Genomic DNA, 26,005 nt, shown 5'->3' with positions numbered 1-26,005 from the left:
TTGAGTGGATTAGCCATCCCCTCCACACACCCCCCACCCCTTCCCAAATTGAGTACCTTCTTTTTCCCCTTCTCCGAAGCTTTTGTCAATGAAGATCACAAAGAGGGGACGCCCCAGCCCCGCACCCCCGGCAGAGCCACCGCCTCTCCTCAGCGCAGGCCCCGCTCCGTGCTGCGGCCTGTGGAGGGAAAGCGCCTGCCTCAGGGCCAGGCCCGAGGAGCAGTTGGAGGGTCAGGCCGCGGTCCGCCGGCCCGCCCGCCGCAGGGTTCTTGGCGCCGTCTCAGGCGCCTCTGTGCTTATAGAGCACGTGCAGCGCGCTCCTGAGGGCCATCCAGGGACGCGGGGCCGAGCCAGTCGGGCTGGCGGTCTGGGCGCGGGCGGCCGGGGAAGCGGCAGTACCCAGTGCCCACCTTCTCCTCAGTGTTCGCTCCCATGCTCCGACTGAAAGCCTTACAAAGGGGGGTTCACTGTTAGCACATGTGCTGGGGAGAGGGAAGGCCGATTCCTGGGCAGATCCCGCGGGACCAAGCTTCCAGGGCTACAGTTCCTGCCACGGAGCCCTCCCAGATGGGTGTCAGGAGACAGGAAACCCACAGACAGATGAAGTGTTCCCTCAGCGATGTCACCGCTCACAGTGTGGGTTTGCTTTTTGCACAGCTTTCAAAGCCCAAGTCACCCCATTCACCAGGGAAACCTTTTTGAGCAAGAACCCCTGGGCTTTGATGACATGCCATTGTTGGCAAGTGCTGAATCCTGCTGCAGCTAAACAGCAAAGACAAAGCTCCTGCTGAATGCAAAGGGACCAAGGTTTGGGTCTGAGTGTGGCCCTGAGTTGCTTTTTAAGTTACCAGGTAAGAAGGCAAAGTCAACTCACCCATGACATCTAACTTAGCAGCATTCCCAGCAGCCTTTCTCCCACTTAGGGAGCAAACACTCTGGAACAAGCAGTAAGTGAATAGAGGGGAAAAAAAAGTGCATTAACTGCAAAAATCCCAAACTTCATTTTTGTCAATTAAATAAATTGATATTTACTTTGGCAGCACCATGCTCAGAAAGATGTGCCTCCCCAAATCCCACCCACACGGCAGCCACCTGAGAGACCAGTGAAGCTCCTGCCAGCTTGCAGCAGGTTGGGTGCTGAGTTTATTCCACTCAGGGTGGGATTCATACATCTTTTTTCCCTCAGCCCCACTCTAGCTCACAGCAGATCACAGTTCATGGAGACACATGCCAGGAAGACTGCAACTACTTGCCTGAAGAGGCGAAATAAACAGCAGGCATTTGCCAAAGCCCTCCCACCACTTGGAGCAGTTGATTTTTCAGGATGTTCAGTGCCAGACTGGTAGGCTGAATAGGAATGAGAAGGAATAGCAGAGTAAAACCTTTCCTGTAAGCATTTCTGAAGCACCGAGATATTCATAGCCCTTTCATTTCTCTCTGAAAGGAAGCACAGAAAAAAAATAATATCTTTCCTTAAAACCCCAAATGAACGAAGTGGGAAATTTGAACAAACCTGGAGAATAAAGAACTGCTGCTTCAGCTGCCGCTGACTTCAACAGGAACAGAAAACTGAGGAAAGCCTCTCACAACAAATACTGGGGGGAAAAACAGTCAAAGTACTTGAAACCATTAGGTTGTCAACAGAAGAGAAAATTGTGAGTGTGAAAACCATGACTGCAAATACTTGGGCTGAGGGAGGTGAAGGACAACAGATATAGTCTGATGATAAATTCTAATTAGCCAAAACACAAGAAAGTTCATCAACCGTGTATTTAAAGGAACCTTAAAAAAATTTATTAAATAATACAGATAACAAATGGTGATTATTTACATCCAAATTGCCAATTTTAAGTGGTACTTGCACATAAGGCACAACTTCTCCAAACCTAGCAAGTTACACAATACGCAATACAGTAACACGTAACAGTGCTGTTTTGTTGTAATACTGTGAAGCCGGACTGCATGCCACAGCCTTCCTCTGCATGCCATCCCTCTGCTTCCATCGGCCAAACACGTTTCTCTTTCCATCTAAGCTCTAGAGAAAGTCCCTGTTCAGCCAAGCCAGCCTCTGCCCTGCCTGCTTGACTACTGACACTTCGGAATTGCCTGTTCCTGTGCTTTTTGAAGGTGGTACTTAAAGTGGCCAGTATTGATGGACCAATGCTGTCAAAAGCAGTTTCCAAGGGGACCTTACCAACTAGTTCCCTGGGCAGTCCAGATTCTGCTCTCCTCAGATATAGTGTTGACATTTTGGAGGCAGGTTTCTTCCTCTCACCAAAGACTTAAAAAATTCCACTACTTTGTGGCCATCGTGGCCAAGATGGCCACCTACTTCCACTTGCCTCACGAGATCTTCTCTGTTCACAAGCAGGAGATCTAGAAGGGTACCTTTCCTCATTGGCTCCCTGAATACCTGAACAAGGAAGTTATCACCCAGTTGCTTTAGGAATCCCCTGAGCCTGTTTGTATTAGCTGTGTGGTATTCCCAGTTACTGTCTGGCAAGTTGAAGTCCCCCATAAGGGCAAGAGCAGACGATCTAGAGGCGTCTCTTAGTTCCTTGAAGAATAACTTGTCTACATCATCGTTCCGAATGGGTGGTCTATAGTAGACTCCCACTAGAACATCCCTTTTATTTCTCTATCCCTTAATCCTTACCCAGAGACTGTCAAAGCTGTTGTTGCCAACTGACAGATCTGTGCAGTCCGTTCCCTCCGTTACATACAGCACCACCCCCTAACTTCTGCCCTGCCTGTCTCTTCTGAAGAGCCTGTAACCATCCATCACCACACACCAGTCACCAGACATGACCACCTTTTCCTTAAGCCAATGATGTCATACCTCTGGGACCGAGCCAGGACCTCTAGCTCTTCTTGCTTGTTCCTCATACTATGTGCATTGGTGTAGAAGCACTTCAGATGTGCTTCAACATACCCCACACCTCTTGGAGTGGAATCAAGGAACTCAGTAACACACAGCACCTCTGATTGTAGCATGTCATCCTGTGTTTTATCACCAGCCATGTGGATGCACTTCTAGTTTAAGCCCTCTCAACAAGTCCCGCCAACTCCTGGGCTAGGATCCTTTTCCTCCTTTTGGGTAGTTGGGCCCCACCGGCTGCCAGCAATCCTGGTGCCAGATAAACCATCCCATGATCAAAAACCCAAAATTCCACTGCTGGCAGCAGCTTCTTAGCCACTAGTTGATCAAGTGTGATTTTCTGCTCCTGTCAGGGTTTCTCCCTGTTTCTAAAGGGGTGGAGAAAAATACCACCTGTGCTCCCACACCTCTAACTAATCGTCCCAATGCCCTGAAGTCCCTTTTCACAACCCTCAAGTTTCTCTCCGACACTTCATCACTTCCAGCCTGGCAGCAGACTTCCCTGTGGGTAGGGTCCGGGGGACATACTGTCCCCTACATTCCCCTCAGAAGGGAGTCACCTATGACAATCACCCTTCTGATTTTTGCAGGGGCAGTCTTGAGGCATAGGGGATGACCAAATCACCATAGGTAATCTCCCAGGTGTGTCATCATCCACACTCTCATGTTCCTGAGCCTCAAGTTCCAGATGTAGAAATGACAGGCTCAGGCAGTGTCTGCGGCCAGAGACCTGGACTGCTGTGTGTCTCTGTGGGCGCTCAGTTTGGGTCGCTGTGTTCCTCCTGGTGATGGCTTTCTGCTGAGTGGAGACCATAGCTAGTCCTAGTTCTTCTGGGATGGTGATGGTCATTAGGTGAGGTGGCCCACACCCTCCCTGCATGCCCTACCTGCAAACTGCTGTGCCACACACCCTTCTGACATGCAATGCCCTGTCTGCCCATCCCACCCTTGTCCCTGCCCATGCTGTCAGAGCTGCACAGTTCTGCACATGGTATATTCTGCATGACATACCTTGTTCTCGGAAACAGAGCGATCGCCATCACTTTCCTTATGGTCCTTAGGAGAGTTCAGACAGCCATAATATTCACAATTAAAACTGTGAAATTAGTTGTGTCTAAACAAAGCCCTTAGCTGGTAGCTGCAAAATACGCTTATGAATTATAAATTACTGTCTTCATAATCCTTAAAATATAAGATTTCAACTGAGATTTCCCCTCCCTCCCCCCCATGTTCAGGGAAGTACTTTAAGACTGAAGATTGGAACCAAGTGATTCTTCTCATCTATTCAAAATTAATTTTGAAAAAATGGTCCAGTCAGCATACCTCACTGCCAGCTTGTTTAGAAAGCAAAACACATCTGAGCAGAGTGATGGACTGCCTGGTCTGAAGAGTACTTCCTGATGTGCCCAGAGTTGTGTATTTTATATTGTGTTTCTTTGCCTGTCAAGAAGAAAACCAAAAAGACAACAAAACCCCTCCACCCCCATTAACACCGATGCAATTAAATGCTACACTGTATTTTACAGACTTACAAATGAGCACTTTATTGGTCAGATATGGTGCAGATATTCCACAGTCTGGTTATAGTGGTAACATCTTCCTGTACAGTTCCACATGGATTCTGGCTGTGGCTGTATTGCAGACAGGCAGACTGAACCAGCTTTAAGTGTGAAATAAGCCTCTCACTTCCCAATGCACCAGGTGACTTTTGGTAATCAAAGAAGGCTCAGTTTCTCCTGAGGTACTTCTATAGCAAAATGACCTACCTAAATTATTATATTTATACCAGGACACAGGTAAGAAATTGCCTTCAACTAAAAATATTTACCAGCAGAAGAAAGGTCCTCTTAGAAGGCACATGCTTTCACATTCCCTGTCCAAGAAAAGTGCTTACAGTAACAAGAAAGGAATACTGCAGTTGTACCCCAAGGAACTAAAATAGTTACACTTTTCTTTGTTGTTGTTGTAAAAACCTTCCAAATTATTCACAGTTGTTCCAGCATTCCTAATGTTAAAACAGCAAATTACAGTGATGCATCACATTGTAAGGCTAAACATAAGAACACTTATCAGTGCAGTACATTCCTGAGTCTTCGGAACTCAAAATAAAAAAAAGTAGTTCTTTGAAATATACAATCCTTCATATTTTTGGCTCATATTTGACCTGTTTTATCTATTTCCCTTTTTTAAAAGGTTAAGTAATAAAGTTAATTTTTATGAAAAGTAAATACATTTTATCGCTATCGCTTAGACATAACTTCTAGTAGCTTGAAGAGTGCAAGAAAGTTAGCTTGGCATAAACACTGCTTTTTGTCCAGCTATCCTTGTCAACAGAGCATAAAACAGCAGATAAAATAAATTTGAGAGAACTGAAGCACTGACATAAAAAAAAATAAAATTAAAAGATCTCTAAATAAAAAAAAAAATAAATTATGAATGTAGTTACATTCAAGAGATGACTTGAATTACATCAAAGCTGTGGAAGTTCTTAAATTTGCTATTGTTAAAGGCACTGGTTTGGTTTCTTTAAAAGTATTTTCCAGCTCTAGTGCATGAAGATGAGTACTGCTGTCTCTAACGTGGACCATAATCAGTGCTCCAGAGTCTGGAGGATGGGCTTGATTTCCTGCTTGAGGACTGCGGACTGAAGGAAAGCGGAGGTGATACAGAGAAACCTGAAACACAGGGGAAAAGGAGAAAACACCCTCAATCATGCTCTGGAGAGGTGGAAGAAACAAACAACTGCTGCTGATCATCTGCTGGAACACCTGGCAAGCAAGGCTAATGATCCATTCAAAGTGAAATAGCTCCTATTGTAAAGACATCTTCTAAGAATCAAAATTTTGTAGGTCTTCCTATTAAGGACTTTTAATTAAAGAATCGATTATGTCTTCTGAATGGGACACAACAGACTTCACCTCAGCAAATAACTTCAGTTTGAATTCGCCTTATTTTTTCTGAGGCATCAGCTATGTGTGTTCAAAGAGGCCTGCAGGTCACCATACCTTAACACAACTATGGTTAAGATGAACTTTATTTTATCAGCCACTGTTGATTACAGACCTTCCAAGCAAATGAGCATTTTTTTGCATATTTCTGAGAGTTTGATTCTGCAACAATGCAAACAGGTAAAATACGGAATAAATAGGCTGTCAAAAACCACAACATAACTGCAAGATCAAAAACAGTGAAGGAACAAACTGTTCCTTGAGCAACAGAACTAAGCCTTTGCTCCCTAACGCTTGCCCTTCCCTGTCCTTACAGCAACCCCAGCTGACAGGACCTTGCAGCACATGAGCAGCACAAGAGATGCAGGACATGCTGCACCTCATCTGATGGTGCATCAGCAGCTGAGCTCTGCTTTACTTCCATTCCCACAGTAGGAGAGAAATGGTGGATCTCTCTCCCCCTCCCCATCTGGTGACTGGCAGTCATCTGGCACTTTTAACCCTTTCCCTATTTTCAACTTGGCTGAAGCTGGCCAAGAGTTTCAAAGGAATTAACAATGGGTAGAAAGTGAGGCTGGGGAGCAGGGCAGGGGGAACAGATTTCCTAGGAACTGGCACAGTGCTTGTTGCAATAATCCAGTGCACAGGCTCCCTCATAGTCATACCTCCCCTCATTCAACTCCCACGCAATAACTGGGCTAATCAATTCCCATGTAACTGTGTAGCAGCTGCTTACTGTTATGGCTGGGGTGAGGAGGAGTCCTTGGGATAAATGCTGGGTGACTGTGCTGTTCTTTCGATGAGAAAGTTGCATGATAGACTGCAAAACATCAGAGAAAACACCACGAAACAAGAAAATCATTTCACATGGAAATTATTCCTTTATATCTTACAGCTAATACACTCTAAGAAGTTTTGGAAAAAACCCACCTGCAATCTTTCATTCTCTTACCTATAATCGTAACAGCTGCCCCTGCCAATAGTGCAAAAAGCGTGAAGAGCGTTACTTGGAAAGAGTCAAGGAAGTTCTGGAATAGACCGGCTCCATCTGTAGAATCAATTAAGAGGAGACAATATTGAGTTAAAAGAGCATCTTCTCCAATCTGCTTTAAGAGTTAACAGTTCTTAATTCTAATTGAAATAGCACAAAGCAGCTTTTTATTTATAGCAATTAAGTATAATCAACTCTGATAACACAATTTCAGTTCTAGTCACTACTTCCAATGCAGCTGTCAAACTTTGCCAGTAACAGCCCAAGACATTGATATACAATATCTTAAGCATGTTCTTTACTTTCTCAGCCCCAAAATGCTAATCTGTTTTCAAATTAATGAGGGATGCCTGAGAGTAAATAAAAGCAGAGCAAAACCAGTTGCTTTCAGATACTTCAGCACTGGGATATTTATGCCAACTTCAACAGAGTATTTTGAGCTGACCCAAGAGGAAAATATGTTCAGCTTTGGTCATAATGAGCAATCGAATTCAAGTCAGTGATAGAATCTGAGCTGGCAGCTAACATTAACACACCACATTTTATAACCCTGTGAAAATTAATGGAAATTAGAGGTTTATTCTGGTATATGACGTTTAGAGATAAACTTACGTCTCACTGGCATGTTGATTCTGTCAGTCAAGTAAATCACTGTCACTGGGATAGTGATAGACTGGTCAGTCATTGGACTTGATATGGTCAGAGCGGTGGATATGGTTTCCTGACTTGAAACTCTTGGATCAGACAGACTAACGTTGTAGACTACATAACTAGGCAGCCCATATGATTTCTCTTTCTCAAATGCCTTCACTGTTGGTGACCCACATTTCACCTGCCGAGGAAAAATAAAACCAACCTGAAAGAGACTGCTAGAGAAAGCACAGCACATCAGCACTTTCCAGGCCACATGTCAGAAGCATCTTATTCCACAAACACACAGAGCAGCTCTCGCCTCAGCAGGGGCTGGCCATGGCCATAACATCCCTCCAGCAGCACTTCACCCCTGATTCCTGCTAAGGTTGCCCTAGTAACCGCTGTTGGTGAGCATCCGGACTGACCCTGTACAGGCAAGAAAACCCTAAATCAAAGCAGCCCTTACAGGGCTGTGTGAACCACAGGTGATCAAACAAGGGGCAAGAACCTACCACTGCCACTAGACATCAGGCAGATTTTCTGCTTCCCCCTCTGTGTGCTGGTTAAACACATCCCAGCTAGCACACAGGTGAATTTGACACATTTCTAATACCCCAAAACAGAAGTGAAAACTGAGGTGAATATTTCCTATTCTTGACATAAAGGTGGCACAGAGTGCCTTCAGTTAGAAAGTTGCATGTAACAGTTCAAAATGCTTTCAACTGCTCTGTGTTACTTTCCACACTCACCTCCAGGGTATCAAGAATTTCAGTGGCACCAAATATTTTCACATCAGAGCTTGTGTAATGGTTACTTAAAAGCATTTCCGTTTGGTCAGCATAAAACCCAGGATTGAATGGCACCTCAGCGCTGATCTGCTCCCCAAAGAAGTGGCTGCCTTGGATTGAAGCTGTAACTCTGAGTGCAGTTTTAGTCATGCTGATCTGCTTCAACTGCTTGTCAGTGAGCCTCTGCATTGTGATGGAACAGGTGTAATGTCCTACAGATACAAAAGCAGTTCAACTGTTAATTGCTTAACTTTATGTACGTTTTTTCCCCATGCAGAGTGAGATTTCTGTGATATCATTAGAGAAGAGCTAAAAAAGGTGATAAAATTCAACCGAGAACAGGACCAGGAGTGCACTGGTGAATGGGACAGTGCCTCTGCTGGTCCAAGCATCACATTCCCAGTACTAAAGGAACAGAAGGTACTTCTTGGCCCAAACTAAACATCATGATAAAAACATTAAAATGGCAGTTTCAAGTCACATTTTAATATGCCAGTGATACACAATTTCACTTGGAATTTATGCTAATATTGATAGAAAGGCTCTACTGACAACAAAACTTACCATCCTATTTCATATTTATTCTCTTCACCTAGTGTTACAATTTTAACCAGTTACCATCACCATCCTCAACAGTATAGAGACATGATTCATTATTTATAAAAGCTTCTTTAAAGGTTACATTTTCACCATGTTTCTAGCCTCTTGTAGGACCTATATGTCTACTAGCAGCAATAAAGATACTAATAAATTTTCCCCCATATGGAATATTCAAAGCAGAAGTACAAAGCAGAACTTGCTAGAGATACGTGTTTTATCCTTATTTTCTTTCCCTTGTGAGGTAAGAGGCATCCACTATTATGCAACATATAACAGTGCTTCACACAATGGGTACAGGGACCAACCTAACAGCTATTTAACGTTATTTCCATACAGTCCATAGTGTTTTGGTTCTTCTAAAAATACTGTTATAGCTATAAAACATGAACACATGTTGTAGATTTCCACAGTTTTATTTGCATTTCAACAGTACGTGGCAATCTCCCCTCCCTGAAAACGTCAGTTCACATTGTTTTGGGGATAAGCAAGAACTCTCCCTTTCCTAAGAAATTACAGCACTCCAGTTGTGCAGGGAAGTTTGAAAGCATGAGAAATTTCAGAAACGTTTAAATTGCAGAATACAACTAATTCAAAATGTATTACTTTCACCAAATAGTCACCAAATTTGTGCTGTTTCCCTAATTTTGATCACTGAGGTCAGTTATACTGCAATACCAGTGGCAGGGCTTTTCAAAGGTATTTCACTCTGGAGAATAATTTGGTGAAATCTAAAGATCCTCAGTACACAGGCATTAAAACTCATGGTTGTTTCTCTTATCCCCAGTCTTAAATTTTGCTGCATTCAAGCATAGGGTAAAGGCACTGATGTTTGGGAAGGAAAGATGGAATTGAGCCACAAGATGTTTACGCAGCTGCAGAGATACCCAAGCTCGGCGTATTGTCACCTGAGTGCTCACTTTGACCAGCTGAAGAGTTTTGCTTCCCTAGTTTAACACACACAGGGCCTGATATTCTGTTCTAAGTTGTTATATATGGGGCAATCTAGTTTTTGTACATTTCCACTGGAATCAAAGATGGCAGCTACTAGCTCTAGAAAATGTGACCTCAGTGTAGGATGTCTACCTTCTGCAACACCATCACTTCTGTTTCCAGGCACTATAAATCACACTGTCTGCACACCCACAAATAAGCACATAGTAATGTACAAAATTAGGACCTAACTCTGTAATCAGAAGACAGGAAGTCATCTCTCTCTTTGCTGAGTAAAATAATGCTTCTGAGTTACTACTATGCCACAACTCTGAAAAACACATCAAACAGGCTGCTACTGATTTCTGGCTTCCTCTGAAAGCAAATGCCTTTGTCAAAGGCAGAGAACCCTAGAGTTAAACAGGGAGAGTACACGTTAACAGCTCACTGATGGTTAAGATCCTACACAGCAAATGATTCTGTGATTCAGAAGGAAACCTGCTGGCCCAAAGGGCGTTTGGGTTAAAGCACAGGAGAACACAAAGCATCCCCCAGCGTGGCTTCCTGTCTCATCTTACCTGATACTGCATCAAAGCCAGGTTCTGCTATAAAAATATCACGTGTTGGGAAGTCAAATGCTTCATTGTTAAAATCTAGGTGGCAGCTGATAATGGACTGTGGTTGTAAATCAGCGATGGCTTCAATCTGAGCAGGCAAGCACTCCCCTGAGGGAAGGAAAAAAGTTCTCTAATTAATTCATTAGAAAAGAATTATAACTAATTAATTTTAATTAATTGAATGACAAAACATGGCTTGAAATATCAGGTTGTTCTGCCACCTTCTGAAATAGTTTCACTAGGTTTGGATGATCTTAAAATAGCTGGAAATCACAGACAGCTGTCTTCTCAGATCTAATCCCAAAGAGACAGCAAATGAAAGTTTCATGTGTTCTGGGTTTTTTGTTGTTTTTTGAGGGTTTTTTTTTGACAGGAATAATTTATTTAGAGGAAAGAATGAAATAGAATTTTCAGCTCAAATGTGTCTGATGAATAACTTGGATGATCCTGGGAGTCTCGATTTTTATTTTAGTATCTGGCAGGATGTTTTTTCTGTAGGCTGATTTACATATGGCACAATAAAACACTATCTGAACAAGTGCTAAGTTAAAAATTAAAAGGAGCTATAATAAAACAAAATAAAGCTTATTAAACAGAGGACACTAAACAAAGCTTGATCTTTGTATTGATTCCAATTGGTGAAAATTCCTGTAAAAGATTTTGGAATGGTAACTACTTCAGACACGCTCAGTAAGAAAACACAGCAACTTCAAGGAGGCAGTTAGTATTAAACATATAAGCAAACAATCAGCTGATTGCCTATTAACTGTTTTTTTGATACTACCAAAAATGACACTTCTGTTATCTACCAATTTTATTAATTGTGAAATCTTAACAGTGCCCTACAAGTCTTCTAGAGCTCCTGGGATTCCAGAAGGGCCCTAGAAGTTCATAGACATCTTGGTATCCCAGCTTCATGGAACCTTAACAAACAAAACAAACACAAATCCCAAACCAAAACCACCTATCATGAATATACAAAGAAGCAATAAACAATTTGCATAAAGATATTTTTTCATCATACCTTTCAAATTTGTATTCCTTTCCCCAATTAAAACTATTACTTTTGAGGCTGCAACTCCTTGTAAGCTTGTTTTCACTCCGCTTACGTGCATTGCTGTAGTCCTCTGAGGTACATTAACCTGTATCTGAAAGAAGGATGAAGCACATAGATACCAAAAACTGTTTTAACAAACAAAAATTCAGACAAAACCAGACCAGACTGACTGTGAAAGGCAGACATCCTTGTGCATGTAACAGAAGGCTCCCAGAGGCCAAGTTTCTCTCTAAGAAATCCTGTATTTGTCTAATTTTGGAAGCTGCCTTTCAAGGCAATTTTAGCCAGTAAAACCCCTTTTATCTTCCTCCTCAACCCCCATAAGTTCATAGGCATAAAGCTCGATGTTTAAATTTAATTTAAAAAGAATGCACAGTGCTTATGTTGGCCGATACAGCGAACTGTGTCAACAGTAGGATTGCCCTGTAGATAAACAAAATAATTTGAGTAGTTGCGATCAGTGATGTTTAATAATACAGTGCACCGCTTCAGGAAGTTCTTGTTGCCATCTCATCCTCCAGTGAGACTTCATTCCTTAAAGCAGCCATACCCAAAGACTGTTTAGCATCTGAAAAAAAATTATCCTAGCAAAGGAATCAAAATGCACAATCTAAGAACTAAAAATAGAAACTATTATGCTAAATTATCCCCCTAAACATCAATGATTAGACACATATCAAATACTTCCAAGCAGTTGCATTTCTAATACTTTTTCCTTTAAAAATAATGTTTCTAAATATTTATAACAAAAAAAAACCCAAAATAACAGAATTCATTCCTGCAGCAAACAAACCCCAGCAGTTCTGGTAGGATGTAACAGTGCCTCACCTCTCTGTATGTTTTAAGTAATCCAGGAATCTCGTAATAGATAGTGACAACACCAGAATCCCTCGCCACTGCTACCCCGGTCTTGGAATCAACTTGAAGAACACTACTTAGGGAGGAGCTCCACATGCCTGGCAGGCCTGAGAAGACACACCATTTGGACACTGCTCACCACACTGATGCTAACAGAAGCGTTTCGTTATCACATCAGTGTCTGTATCTAGGCATCCTCTGCAAAGACAGCATGGTTTTACTGTGCAGACACACCTCCCCGTTCACAGAAACTCGATTCTAGGGTCTCACGTGGTGGAAGGCCAACCCCAAACTGACTGCAGTTACTCTGACAAAAGCCCGTTAATAATAAGAATCAAATACAGTGAGGGAAGTTTGACAGGCTTGACTACAGATGATTCCCATAAAAAACAAGGCTCTCAAGCTAACAGAATGGAAATGCCTGCAGTCTGATACTCATGATTTCAATACAAGTGACATATTGCATGGTACAATTAAAATTAGAGGAGTTGATCAAACCTATTTTTATCATTAACAAGAACAGTGACATTTGATTCTGAACAAACATCATAAATTATGCATTTAGTTTTCCTGAGAATGAGAAAGAGTCACACTGATGTCAAATTATATAGCTGCACAAACACAGCGACTGAAGTGCTGCTTACCTTCCTGGTTTATCAGTGAAGTACTCAGACAGAGGACATCACCTACCACCACATCTACAAGTTCAGGGAAGATGGCATGTTGCACAGGGAGAGGGACGTAGTCTGCAATCCCGCTGTGTTCCGCATCCCAGACTTTAAGCAAGGTCAAACCTACATTTACAGTCCGGATTACAAACGTGTTGTTTGTGGCTCCTTTCCCAATTTGCACAAAGTCATCCCTGCAGATAAAAAAAAAAAGAAAGCTTTTCTATCAAGGCAAGTTTGCTAATGTCATTATCTCTACAATACTTAGGAGGTATTGAACTCTTGTTACACAGCTGACTTCTTGTTTTCAGCAATGGTTATCTTCTAATGAAGTCTGACAAAATAAGGGAGATATCAAAGTGATTTAAGTGCTACTGGAGCAAATTTCAGTGCTCACATCATTATGCTGAGGAAATACCGAGGTCATAATTATGTATGAGAAGTAGTCGCTGATTTTAAGAACAGTAGAACGTTAGAATGAGGCAATCTGTATCTTTTCCTAGGGAGTTAAGCAGCAAAGAAATTTCATCCCCGATATGCAGCTTTCCAGCCATAACTTCACAAAGCTAAAGTTTGTTTGATTCCAGGTTCTCCTCTCCCCCAACCACAGCATTCCCAAATGCACTGACACAGGGAGCGCTAAGTGCACCCAGCACAGAGACTGACACCCTAGCAGCACCATGCAGAGACAGTTAGGTCCTGACAGTATCAGAGCTTGGTCACCACTGTGCTGCACCTGAGGTTCATGCCAGCGCTTCTCTCTCTGTGGCTTATAATTAGCCCTGTGCTGAAGCAGCTCTGTCACATCTGGTTTGGAAGTTAGGGCAGTGTTATCTCAGGGACCTCTGCATGTTATAGAAATTTCTGCTGATTGCTTAGGCACAAAAGAGGGAAAATCTTGCATTCAGCCCCCCTCCCCCCCCCGCTTTTTTTTCTTCATCCATTTAATCCTGATCACTGTGTTGTAACTGCAAGGTGCTCTGCAGAAAACAAGCTGTGTTACACAGCGGAATTAGTGACTGTTTGCTAGTGACCAGTGAAGACTGGTTTATAGTAGCGACTATTCTTTGAGGCACAGACCAAAAGGCCTTTGGAGGCCTGGCTCTGCTGTGCAAGGGCTGTACAATTGTATCTGAAGAGACAGCCCCTGACCCAGAACATTCACTATCTTATGTAAGACTGAAACAAGTCAGTGCAACAAAGCACTAGGAGAAAAGAGGCAAGATGAGGCAAGCACTAATAAGATCGATTGTTTATATAGGCCACTGATGTATGCAATCTGATGATTCAGATCCTCTTAACGCAGAAATGCACCCCAGCAGGACCCAGTAGGGATCATGCTTATCTGGGCAACTTTCCATTTGTTAAAGAATATCGATTGGAACTCTTCTTTCTGCTACAGTGCCTCTGAAGACCTCAGAGACAAAACCCTTTCTTTGCTAATCCCAGTGCAAGCTATATCTGCACTTGATACCCTCAGAACAATCTCTGTGCCTCACTGTGACTGGGCTCTGTGTTTGGCCTTTTTTTTCTCTAATTAACACCCATGGCAGACACCTACCTGTTTGTTGCAAAGTTGAGCACAGAATTATGCGAGTGAAAAGTCTCTCCGGAGTTATCATGAAAATGGACCGTAAATGTCAGCGTCACACCCAGGGGAAGAGCCAGTAACGCCTCTTTGTTTTGTGTGTGCAGAATAGGACTCATGGAGATTCTTAGGTATGAGATGGGGTAGACCTGTAAAAACATTAGCAGTGAAAAGCAAAAATCAAGTTAATTTTCAGTGCCTCAATAGAAATAGTAGTCTAGAAGGGTTCTTATTATGCAGGTACACAAAGCTTCCTTTATGAACTACTAGCTGTATTTAGCCATAGGACAGCGCTGAGACATTACACTTGTTATTGGTACACGTATTTCACAGAATCACAGGACAGCTGAGGCTGAAAGGAACCTCTGGAGTTTGCCTAGTCCAGATCCCCCTGCTCAAGCCAGTTGCCCAGGATGATGTGCTGTTAGGCCTTGAGCATCTCCTAGCATGGAGGCTCCACAATCTCTCTGAGCAGTCTGTGCCAGTGTTCAACAGCCACCACAGTAAAAACTGTTCTGTCCTATGTTAAGATGAAATTTCACATATTTCAGTTCGTGTGCGTTCCTCTTGTCCTGTCACTGAGCACAACTTGGATGAGTCGGGCTCTGTCTTCCTTACACTTCCCCAGCAGATACTTCTTAGCAAATAGCACTGGGAATTGAAGCAAGCAATAATGACGCAGAAATTCACATCACAGACTTCAGAAACTACATTATTATCCCATAAATGAAAACCGTTTAAGACTCCAACTGTTTAAGACTCCCTGGATATAGAAGAGAACAAGTCACCCCTAGACTTCCTCCCAGTAATTTTTGAAATAAAAGCATAATTCATTCCCCAATTGCTAGAACGTCGTGATGTATGTGAGAGTAAGGGGATGAGACAGTCACTGTTTCCCAGTTTCCTTGCCCCAGCTGTGAATGCCAGGACCATACAAACAGTTCCTAACAGCTTTGCTCTGTTTGAGCGAAGCTTTGCCCAGGAGAGGCAACACAGGCGATCGCTGCAAAGCTGTTCCCTAGTGGTACTTGTCAAACATCATCTTGGACTCTGCTGCCCGTCCAACAGGCCTGCAGCAGCCTGACCAGCGAGCTCCCACCACCTCTCCAGCTGTGCTCCGGGGTGACTTTTCTGACTCACCACAAGGCACGCTCAGCTCAGCACTGCTGGCAGCTCTGAAGGATGCACTGGCAGAAATCAAGTGCAACAGAAAAAAGTAGTCAGGACCCATGCCTGAAATCCTAACTGGTCAGCAGGCCACATGTTGTTGCCTCAATGTCCCTCCTCAGTCACAAGAGGAGTTAGGGACTTCTGCTCCCACTTTAGAGAAGTCTGTATGTGCACACAACCTGCCCTGATTTTTGCAGTAAGACTCCAATGAAGGAAGTTTGTCTGAAGACAAGACTTTACAACCATTTGGGTTTGGCTTTTGTATAACCTATTACTATTCTGATTAACTTATCTGGGTTAAATAGCAAAATTACCCAACAAAAAGAACTATATCTGTACTTTCTTTTACAGAATAATGGAAGGATAGAAAAAGCAAACCCCCTTAAATACATAGAGAAAACTATTTCAAAAGAAGCCCTCAAGCTTATCTTGTAGGAAAATGTTTGTTTTTTTTTTTCCTGACCTAAGAGGCTCAGCTAAATCATAGAACTCTGCAATCTGAAAATGTACATGTCAGAACTTAAAAAGGAAAGGACAAGTTTGGCCGCAAGCAAATCCAATCTTTGGTGAGTCTGGGAAAAAAAAAAAAGTGGCTAGAATATCAGTATATACAACTGTCTACTCCACAGGCTGATATAATCAGTTAAAATACAGTGTATAGAGTCATCTGCCCAAATAGCTGAGGTTAAGCTGAGAAAAACGCCATTTCCCTGACAGATTTTCAAGCTTGCTTTACTTTAAAATCTCAGAAACTGTCCCACAAGGGACAACTGCTAAATTTAATATTGATGAAAACAGCTATTTACTGTTAAAGCATCTCAGTTTCTCAAAGCATTTTTTTTTTTTAAAAAAAACTATTCAGCTGAGTACAGCTGGTACAGGCAAGTGCTTAGCTTGCTTCCACGCCAAGTATATGGCCACTCCTCTCTCTGTCCTTCTTTGCTTATGTAAGTCTTCTTTGGAGCAAAGTGGAAGGTGCCGGTGTTAAGTCATGCTGCTGCTGCAGCACTTTGGGTCTTAATTGTGCACGGTTGTAAACAAACAAAACAAGAACTTATGAAAGGAAGGACAGCGTTAAGGACAGATCTCTGTCTTAGAATGACACAACACATCTGCTCTGTCACAACTTTTTCCCCATGACCTTCTGCAAAGCCACTCACACTCTCAGTCCTTCGTCCACACAATAAAGGTGGGAGCAGCACGGTATTACCTCACAGAGTGGCTGGGAGGCTAAAAATATCGTTTTCATAAAAGCAGTATGGTCCTAATAAGTACAGGGAAACAAATCAGTTGTACAAGATCCTGAACTGAGATGGTTCCTACTACAAAGAGCTCACAAGCTTAATATTATAATGCACTGACTCCACAGTTCTGTGGTATCCTAACTGTGTACGGAAAGAATGCACAAAGAGAATTTAAGTTCAGAACCACTAGCTGCTGACTAAATGTCATTTGAGCCAACCCCAGACTCATTAGATGTCTTTCACTCACTGCACCCAGCAGTGAAGGGAAGAAACAAGGTCACCCAGAACAGAGCTGTAGAAATTCACTGCCACCACCTAGCAGTGAAATTGGCACTAGTGACACAAAGCCACTGTTTATGTTTTCATTCTCCACCCAGGACGACAGCCCTACGTGCTGTCCTACAGACAAAGCTGAACATTACAGTAGAAAGCAAAACTAAAGTAAAAGTCATCAAACCACTTCACAGTGATCATAATCATTAAACATATATTATTTAAAGACAGCACACAATGTTATGTCTTTTTCCTTCAGCTGGGACAGAGGACCAATGCCGAAAGTTCTTGGCACAAGGAACTTTTGAACAGAAATGAAGGACATGCACACCCTTATGTCCTTAAGTGCCCACCCAGTAAGATACATTAGACTTCACACAACAGTGTTCAATCAACAAAGTTTTGCAAAAGATGCTTCATTTCTCCTGGAAACAAACTGCTGAGTTTCACTACAGATTTGTCCTCCCCCAAAGCATCCTAGGCCACACAGGGCAGCCTTGGACGTGCTCCTTGCCAGCTCAACAAATACAGGCAACAGCAGCTCAATTACTGTGTCTGGTAAGAGGGCCTCTCTCACACAGATTCTCATTACATGTAGAAGCTGAACTACTGGGAAACAGCAGAGAAAATGAAAACTTTGGGCACAATACCTTTACATCTCTAATCTCCTGAAAATCTAGGTTATCACTTAGGTACCTCACAACAGATGCTGCATTTACAGTCATTACTCCAGATAATATTTGCCTTTTTTACAAACTACAAAACATATATTTATGACATTAACTTCTTTGAGCTTCTGTAAGTATCAGCCTTCTAAGAAACTTCTTTGGACAAACTTCTTTTTAAAAGGTGTAAGACATGAGCACACAAAAGCCTTTCTGTCAAGTGTATCAAAGTTAATTTGCTGGGATTTTGTGTTTACTCATCTAGCTTAGTACACTAACCTTTTTCAACAAAGCTCAGACCTGCCTTAATTCTTATACTTCACATTTTTCATAAGAAGTTCAAAACATGCAGTGAACCATCCCCATTGTGGTAGTAACGATACACCTCTAATAGAAAACTGCAAAGAGAGACAGAAGATGCTACCTTAACAGCAGCTACAATGGTCTGGTTGATTCCAAATGATTCTTGTGAAATCAGTTCAATTGTTGATGATCCTGTCAAAGATCCAGAGTTAAGGAAACCTTTCTCATCGATTTTTACAACAGGAACTTTATCTGGTCCATCTAGGACATGGTAACTCAGTGAAGCCACTCGATCCCTTAAGAAACAAACAAAACAAAACCAAAGATATAAATGAGTAAAACTGTATTTACAACACTATGTTATGCAAATCTAGAAAACTGCTCTTTGGTATGTTTTTCCCTGTGTCTGCATTAACTAATCTAAGGAAGAAAAGTTAAAGCTCTCATTCAAGCTCACTCGGAAGAACTCTTATCTGGGGTTTAGGCATGTGTCAAAATCTAGTTTGCACCTGCTGCTCTGTAGTGTCATCATTCCCTGATGTAAACTTGATTCCAGCTAAGAACAGTTAAAGCTGCAACATGCAGCTTCTGCCACTGTTTTCTGTAAACAATACTTAGAGGAATTGGTCTGCCAGGGCCAATGCTGGTATTCAAGTCAGGGATGTGATGAAGAGGATCTCATCATTTTCCAGGAAATGGCTTTGTAGACAAGGTTAATTTTTGGAATAGCTCTCACCATGCTATTTGTGTATTAAAGTGAGTAAATACATAAACTAATTAGTGGGCATTCTGAGACATTAGCTACCTTTAAGTACCACTTATCACATCATCTAGGAGATCTGTAAATGATTTTTTCCTCCCAAGCTCCTCCATTCACATAGAAATACTCTACCCTACGAAAAGAGCATTAAAGCTGGGTTTCAGTTGTCCTTTTCTTGGCAGTAGTGCAATCCCTTTTGGTGGCAGACTTCAGACTCTGGCTCCAACATTAGATAGTGAAGGTAACACAACAAGAAACATAGAAACTGATATCTAGCAACTTAAGGACTAATTAATAGGAAAAACCGCTCAGAAGAGACAGTAAAAGAATACTGGTAAGTGATTACAAACGACAGGGCTCCTATATGCCTTCAAAGGCAAGCAGTGAATGACCACGGTCACTAGAGCTCCAGTGAAGCTAATGGTTCCATACCAGTAACTGCACCTAAAGACCCACTCCCAGTGTAGGTGCTGCTGCCTGTATCTGCCCATTCTTATGCTAGGAGATCCTGCTGTCGGGCCGAAATGAGTCTGAAAAGTCAGTCTTTGAAAACAGGTTATGTAGAAAGGACTTCTCATTTGGAAGGACATTTAAATCTCAAAATCTAGTCATAGCCTCTGTGTAAGAAATACAGAGGAATGTATTCCATAAAGCCTTGTTCATCCATAACAATCTTCAGTGGAAGCAGGCTTCTGCTTTAACTGGCTCAGCATCTTTTAAAATAAGGATCTAGAAGTTCCAAGTATTTAATTCATTTTCTAGCTATAATCTAACTAATATAAGATTCAACAGAGCCAAAAGTACAGGTAAGATACTATTAATCAGCAGCAAAGTTGTCTATTAGCTGGACAGACCGTGACATCCTTTTTAAAAGGCTGAAACAGCTTGCCTCAAACAGAATTCCTTTATGTTTTTCATAAACTACTGACACAAATCAGGGTATGAAAACTGATCACTAACCTGTTTGTCTGAAGTTTAATAACAGAGTTTGGTGACATTAAGATCTGTTCCACTTCTACTTCTGGAGTGACTAAACGCAGTTTTTCAAACACCTGGAAAATAAAAGGCATTTTATCCTACTGCTGTGTGCAGCACCTACTGCTGTGTTCCACCTTCAAAACAAAAAGCATCCCAAATAAAACTAAATTCTTTTTAATTTCATTTTACCTTATATAGTATATATAGGAAAAATGATGAGCCACAAAGATGCTCAGAGGGCTGGAGCACCTCTCCAAAGAGGAGAGGCTGAGAATGTTGGGGTGGTTCAACCTGAAGAAGGGAATGCTGCAGGGAGACCTTTCCAGTTCCTCCTGTTGGAGGGACTGTTGTAAAGGACAGGGAGGGACAGGCCCAGGGAAATGGCTGTTGGAATCCCCTGAGTCTGAGCCTATGAACTGAATTCACACAAGATATGCACTCCTCAAGCACATTTTCCAGCTCTGTCCATCTAAAAAATTCCATCTCACATACTTTGGAACTGCTCCCCAAAGCATGGCCGTTGTGAACAACCGGAAGCTAATTCCTGCCCCAAATGAACGTGCTTGCATAGACATGTAAGGTAAGCACTACAACAGAAAAATTATTGCACAGAGGGGAGCTACAGCACCAAAATGCTTTTACAGTTCTAACATTGCTTAAGCACAAGACCCCTCAGTTCCAGGTGGTCTACAACAAAAACTAACTCCTGAATTTCATTCAGGCATCACACTGGTGCGTGACTGTTCAGTGTAAACCTTACCCACACCCAGGGAACTGGGATGTTTCCAAATAGCGGAATATTATACAAACAGGAGTAAGAGCTCAAAGATGAATCAAAGCTGGAACTAGTACTTTGCAGTTTGAATTCCTGACTTCAAATACAGACTTTAATTCAGCTCTGAAATACATATTAAAACATTAAACCTGAGGAACATAGTCATACCTGAATTTGGATTTCATCAGACAGTTCTCTTGCCATATTGTAAAACTGGTTGGCTTCAGGATCAAGGGCCTTCACAACAACCTTCAGGCCTGTTCTTCCCTTCACTCTGCCATAAACATCCATTGCAAAGTTGTATTTTGCAGGAAGCTGAAAAGAAGCCTTGGCCAGAAGAAAGCGATTAAAATTTTAGTCATGGAAAAGAGCCGACCGATTCAGCGGAAAGACAACACTGAACACTGACAATTGCTTTTGGATTTTAAGAGGAAGGAACAACATTTTCTCAATTGCCTTGTGGCAGTTTCCTTTTTCCCCAAGATACACTTACACATAAGTACACACACACACACACACCCACACACACACACCCCATTTACCTCACTGTGTCTTGTCTTGATATCCAGAGTATCCCTCTTTGTGACAGACCAATGGAACGTTAACCCAGGTACTGCATTGCCAAATGAAAAAGGAGTCTGACTGCTGGTGATGCCCATTACATAAACTGGCATCTGAAATAGAGAAACCAACTCTGAGGTAATTCTAGGATGCTAGACAAACCTGCACAGAGCAAACACAATTAAACTTAAAATTCCATGACCAAGAGATGATATTTCTTACGAAGAACACAGTTTGGCTGCTGTGTGTTACAGAAGACTCTGGTCTTGATGTTTTCTATGTTTTTCATTTGTTTGGATGATCTCCCTGATTAACTGTGTCCTGTACATCACCCTTCCCTTCCAATTCTCCAAATGAAGACAACATAACATACAGACACAAAACCAGGAATTTTCAACCCTTCACCATGCTAAGTGGTGCTTCTTTGGCAGGGACAGAATTTCTGAAAATCAGTCTGGTGTACAAGGTATACTTGTCCTGGGATGTCTTCTAATCCGTTCAGCTCCACTGAGCACCTCCACTGAGAGCACAACCGCTCCTGCAGCTGCAGTGGCAAACCAGAGCAAGCCACCCCTCCCAGGACCAGAGGGGTTTTATAAGAATTGTCACAGCTTCCAGGTGACAATTTTAAGGCAATAAAAGCTAATGACAAATCAACTAACCTGTGTACCAGTTTTCATTCGTGTAATTGGCGCACGAATTCTAACAGCTGTCAGCTGTACTACTTCAACTTCCACTTTGTCCTAGAAAGGAGGAAGGGAAGACATTGTAAGCACTTATAAATCTGGACTAAATTTTGCTTTCAGGGTCTATTCACTGTTTTGTGATTATTTAATCACTACCATGATGTGACTTATCACAGAAAATACAGATGGACACAATTCAGTAGGACTGTAAAAAACTACAGAAGCATTAACTTTGTAATTCAATAGGCATTTAACAATGCCACCTGAATGAAAAATAAAAGCTCTGCTCAAAATTACTCTTGACATGAACGATGGCACTGAGAGGTGACAGACAGCAAGGGACTAGATAGTAGGAGAAGAGGGATGAATAATCCCACAAGGTAAAAGACAGACATTGAGAGAGTTAGAGGAAATGAGAATGGTAAGCAGCAAAAGGGGACAATCAAGAATAAAATGATGCTCTCTGTGATACTCTGATGTCTCCTTTTCACAAACCCAGACATTCCTGATAGATTTTATTCCTACTGTACACGGAGGAGGAAAGGTCAGACCTGGACTGCATGGGCAGTAGGTTTCACTTTCAAGTTCATTGTACTTCCTGCCACAGCATCAGGGCAGGCTGCTGCCCCAACACTACAAAGCACAGATATGTATACTTTTTTTTTTTTAAATTACTTTTTCTCCTCCTGGCCTGTGGTGACATCTTTCAATAGCAGACCTTTGCAGTGCACAGCAGTTGTCCTGTCTTCACCTCAATCGAAGAGCCATAAGATTTAGCCCAAGTTGTATTGTTCTGAGACTCATGCAAGCCCCAGAGACTTGTGCTCCCTTATAGGCCAGCTCAACAGCTCCCTTCACTCAGCTGGTAGGAAACTTATACAGACAGAGATTCTGATGCAATATCAGAAATTCATTGCTTGAACATCATAGATTGATTCAGATCACAAGACAGAACAACAGCTTTCTATACAGCCTGCCTACACTTCAAGAGGCAGCATTTCTTAGGCTTCTACTGATGTGAGACTGCTCAACTGTAAGGTGATGCAGACATAGAAAACCTGCTGGTTTAGAAAGGCTTCTTTAGATGGGCTTTTATAGATTTACTGATCAATTCTAAAGATAATAGACTGTTCATAAAATCTCACTGGGTTATCAGTAGAACTTTGTACAGTAAGATTTAGCTATCTGTTGAAAATATCACTTATGTCAGCAAATGCATAGGTTCACAGGCCAGAGAACAAGAAGCACTGATTTATCTCCGCAAGGAAACCAGAAATCAAGTGCACAAGATAACATTACGAATGCAAAAAGACTATTAGTCCCTTTTGAGCAAAAGCCATAAATTAAAGGGAGCTTCTTTGAGCCCCAGACAGCAACATGAAACGTTACCTGAGACACCACAACAAGCTTCCCTGTCTCCGCATCAACAGCTTGCACCACTCCTGTTACCGTTCCATTCCCAACTGCCATTCCTCTGACCAGCCCAGTGCTGTTTACTGATGCAATCTGCTCATTGCTGATGGAGAAAATGATGTTGGATTGAGGTTGAGGGCCTCCTTCTGATGTGATCTATAATTAAACAGCACACAGAATAACTAAAATTAACCCATCAGTTATCTGTTCTGGTTGATGTCACAGGGTATACTCCTTCCCTGCTCAGCACTATGTCATCTTCAGTAAGAAAAGGCTGCTTGAACCTTCCCAGGGTACCTCAGAGCTTATTTCTCCTGCACACTGATCCTTGTGTGATGTTGGACTGGGAAATACATGAACTAAGCACAAAAGTGGACTATGTGCTTTGAGGAATGTGTCAGACTGATGCCACATCTAGCCCAGGAAGTTTTTTCTTAGACCATCTCACTTTCTCTTCACTTTGGTATAAGCTCTATTCTGATTCAGTTTGTAGAATTAGCCCACTGTGCTTAATTTCATGCAGGTGCCAGATTTATTAATGCTGTGCTGGTATTTAACACTGGAAACCTGACACTCCCTTGACACAAATAAATCCAAAACCTCTAATCCACCAACACAGTAAAATGGAAGGTGGCTCAAGAACGACACTGTTCTTGCTAGCAGGAGTAACTAGAGTGACTGCAGTTAAACTGCCAAGCTGATTATCTTCTCCTCTACAATAAGTTACATCATTTATTTTCAATAGAAACTACAAATAAAGAAAATATGGAAAAAGATGACGTACCTGAATCATAGCCCCAATAATTAGGGTCACTTGCCTTGGCAATAGTCTAAATGGAGGAAAGACCTAAAAATAGAAACAGGAAAACTCATGTTCATGCTATCCTGGCAAATTAATTACTATACCATAAATTAATGATAACATACTGTTCCTGTGCTATCACCACACTGATTTTGTTTATCCGTGTGTTCTACTGGAAAGTATGTACCTCAATCTGTTGTGGAGCAGAGTTGATTCTTTGTTCTCTTCTGTCAGCAACAGTTGCCATTAGACTAGTCTGGCCAATGGCCACCCCGTGCACTAGGAAAGCAGCAGTGTGGTCATCAGGGGCTTCGCTAAGTTGGCTGCAGCAAAGAAGCATTAAAGCAGGGAAGTCAGTTGAATAAGTTCCATAAATAACAAATTCAAAGGACATATTTAGTGCACAGCATGATGACTAAGTGACTGTGTCTTAAGCAAAATTAAGGTAATATCACATTTCTACAGGTAACATCATGGCATGGCTCTTTGTAGCCCATATTTTATCTCAAGGTGCAATACCCAAAATGGAAGTGAAACAAGAGCCTTAGCTGGCACAGACTGAAACTCTGCCAGGGAGCCCACCAGCAGTCCCACCAGTACAAACAATAGTGGCACAAGCCTTGATTACACGTCTTGACAGCATTTAGTGGAGTGGGATGGCTACATCTAAGCACTGCTCTACTGTCTATGCAAATAGACACATACACACTTCCCCATATAAAGCAGACTCATTTTTAGTGACTACCCCCCAGCACTAAAAATCAACAGTCCAAAAAACTCTCTCTTATATTAATAATTGTGTTTAAAGCCTGGAGAGAAGGAGCTCTGAGGTAGTAGGATGAGTTAGCCTACCCATTTCTAAAAGGTTAAGTAATAGACAGAATGAGTTCGATAACATCAGGTATGTCTTCACAACCAGAGCTCTTTCCCTGACAGTATTTGCCAAGTCACTGCTTCCAAGATGCATAAGGTTTTGTGAAATATTGTAGCATATAAATACAGTCTCATTCATCAGTCAACAAGATTTAGACTATTAACTTAAGCTATTTTCCTGACAAATGACCACTTTTTACCATTTAACAGGTAATTTAAAATGTTACCAAAAAAATAAAACCTCATTGTATACTACCATGCCACCAAGCCAATACCTTTGCTCCTTTTTTTGCTTATTCTGCTTATAAACATATTTGCAGATTAATTTTTTTTAAAAAAAAATCCATTAACTTACACAAGTGAAACAATCTGCGATGCTGCTCTCAGTTTTAGATCCATGACAGTGAAGTATTTCGCCAGAAAAGGTTTCTTAGAGTTATCCAGGACTCTGACATAAGCTTTAACTGTTTTTCCAATTTCCACCTGAAACACAGGCACATCCAGTCATTTTTCATTTAGACTATTGTTATTTATTACCTAAACGTTTTCATTTTATATTACGCTTTTAGTAGGGTATTAGAGATAAAGCCCTAAGGTTAGATTAGCACTAATTTTAAAGAATAATCCCTGCCAGCAATGGTTAGTGTCAAATTAAATAAATGAATTCAGGTCTTTCAGCTGGCAAGGGCATAATTAAAACATCCAGAAATACCAACACTTAGTTTGCACGAGATGCACCCAAGCTGGCAAGTAAAATGAGTTGGACCTTTTGTGTTTGTTTTGCAAACATGACATATGGAAAATGACCTTGGGGCAAAACCTACTCCTAAAAGAATTGCTCTCACACACTTTAAACAACAGGAATTGTAAATCAGTGTGTTCGTATAAATTATGAATTAACATTGCTGTGTAGATGCAAAAGCTGAGATTGCTGCCACACAGAACA

General features: G+C 41.8%; 1 protein-coding gene across 1 annotated transcript in view; it reads right to left on the bottom strand.

Annotated features, from left to right (window-relative positions):
* Window positions 1-4,402: 4,402 nt before the first annotated feature.
* Window positions 4,403-26,005, bottom strand: part of NUP210 (nucleoporin 210) — a gene marked incomplete at its 5' end in the record, with an annotated part of 63,305 nt that continues 41,702 nt past the window's right edge. The window contains 19 exons of the mRNA XM_084269666.1: window positions 4,403-5,553; window positions 6,563-6,646; window positions 6,779-6,874; window positions 7,430-7,649; window positions 8,200-8,450; window positions 10,347-10,493; window positions 11,410-11,533; window positions 12,271-12,407; window positions 12,945-13,162; window positions 14,530-14,705; window positions 18,333-18,507; window positions 19,932-20,023; window positions 20,893-21,051; window positions 21,267-21,398; window positions 21,948-22,028; window positions 23,361-23,540; window positions 24,169-24,231; window positions 24,374-24,509; window positions 25,415-25,542. Of these exons, the coding sequence (XP_084125792.1) occupies window positions 5,453-5,553; window positions 6,563-6,646; window positions 6,779-6,874; window positions 7,430-7,649; window positions 8,200-8,450; window positions 10,347-10,493; window positions 11,410-11,533; window positions 12,271-12,407; window positions 12,945-13,162; window positions 14,530-14,705; window positions 18,333-18,507; window positions 19,932-20,023; window positions 20,893-21,051; window positions 21,267-21,398; window positions 21,948-22,028; window positions 23,361-23,540; window positions 24,169-24,231; window positions 24,374-24,509; window positions 25,415-25,542 (2,700 nt within the window). The 3' untranslated portion in view covers window positions 4,403-5,452. The remainder of the gene's footprint in view (window positions 5,554-6,562; window positions 6,647-6,778; window positions 6,875-7,429; window positions 7,650-8,199; window positions 8,451-10,346; window positions 10,494-11,409; window positions 11,534-12,270; window positions 12,408-12,944; window positions 13,163-14,529; window positions 14,706-18,332; window positions 18,508-19,931; window positions 20,024-20,892; window positions 21,052-21,266; window positions 21,399-21,947; window positions 22,029-23,360; window positions 23,541-24,168; window positions 24,232-24,373; window positions 24,510-25,414; window positions 25,543-26,005) is intronic.

Source organism: Gallinula chloropus, assembly GCF_964237585.1.
Source record: "Gallinula chloropus genome assembly, chromosome: 12".
NCBI classification, from domain to species: Eukaryota; Metazoa; Chordata; class Aves; order Gruiformes; family Rallidae; genus Gallinula; species Gallinula chloropus.
Note: the sequence above shows the minus strand (reverse complement) of the source record. Positions and strands in the feature narration are given on the sequence as shown.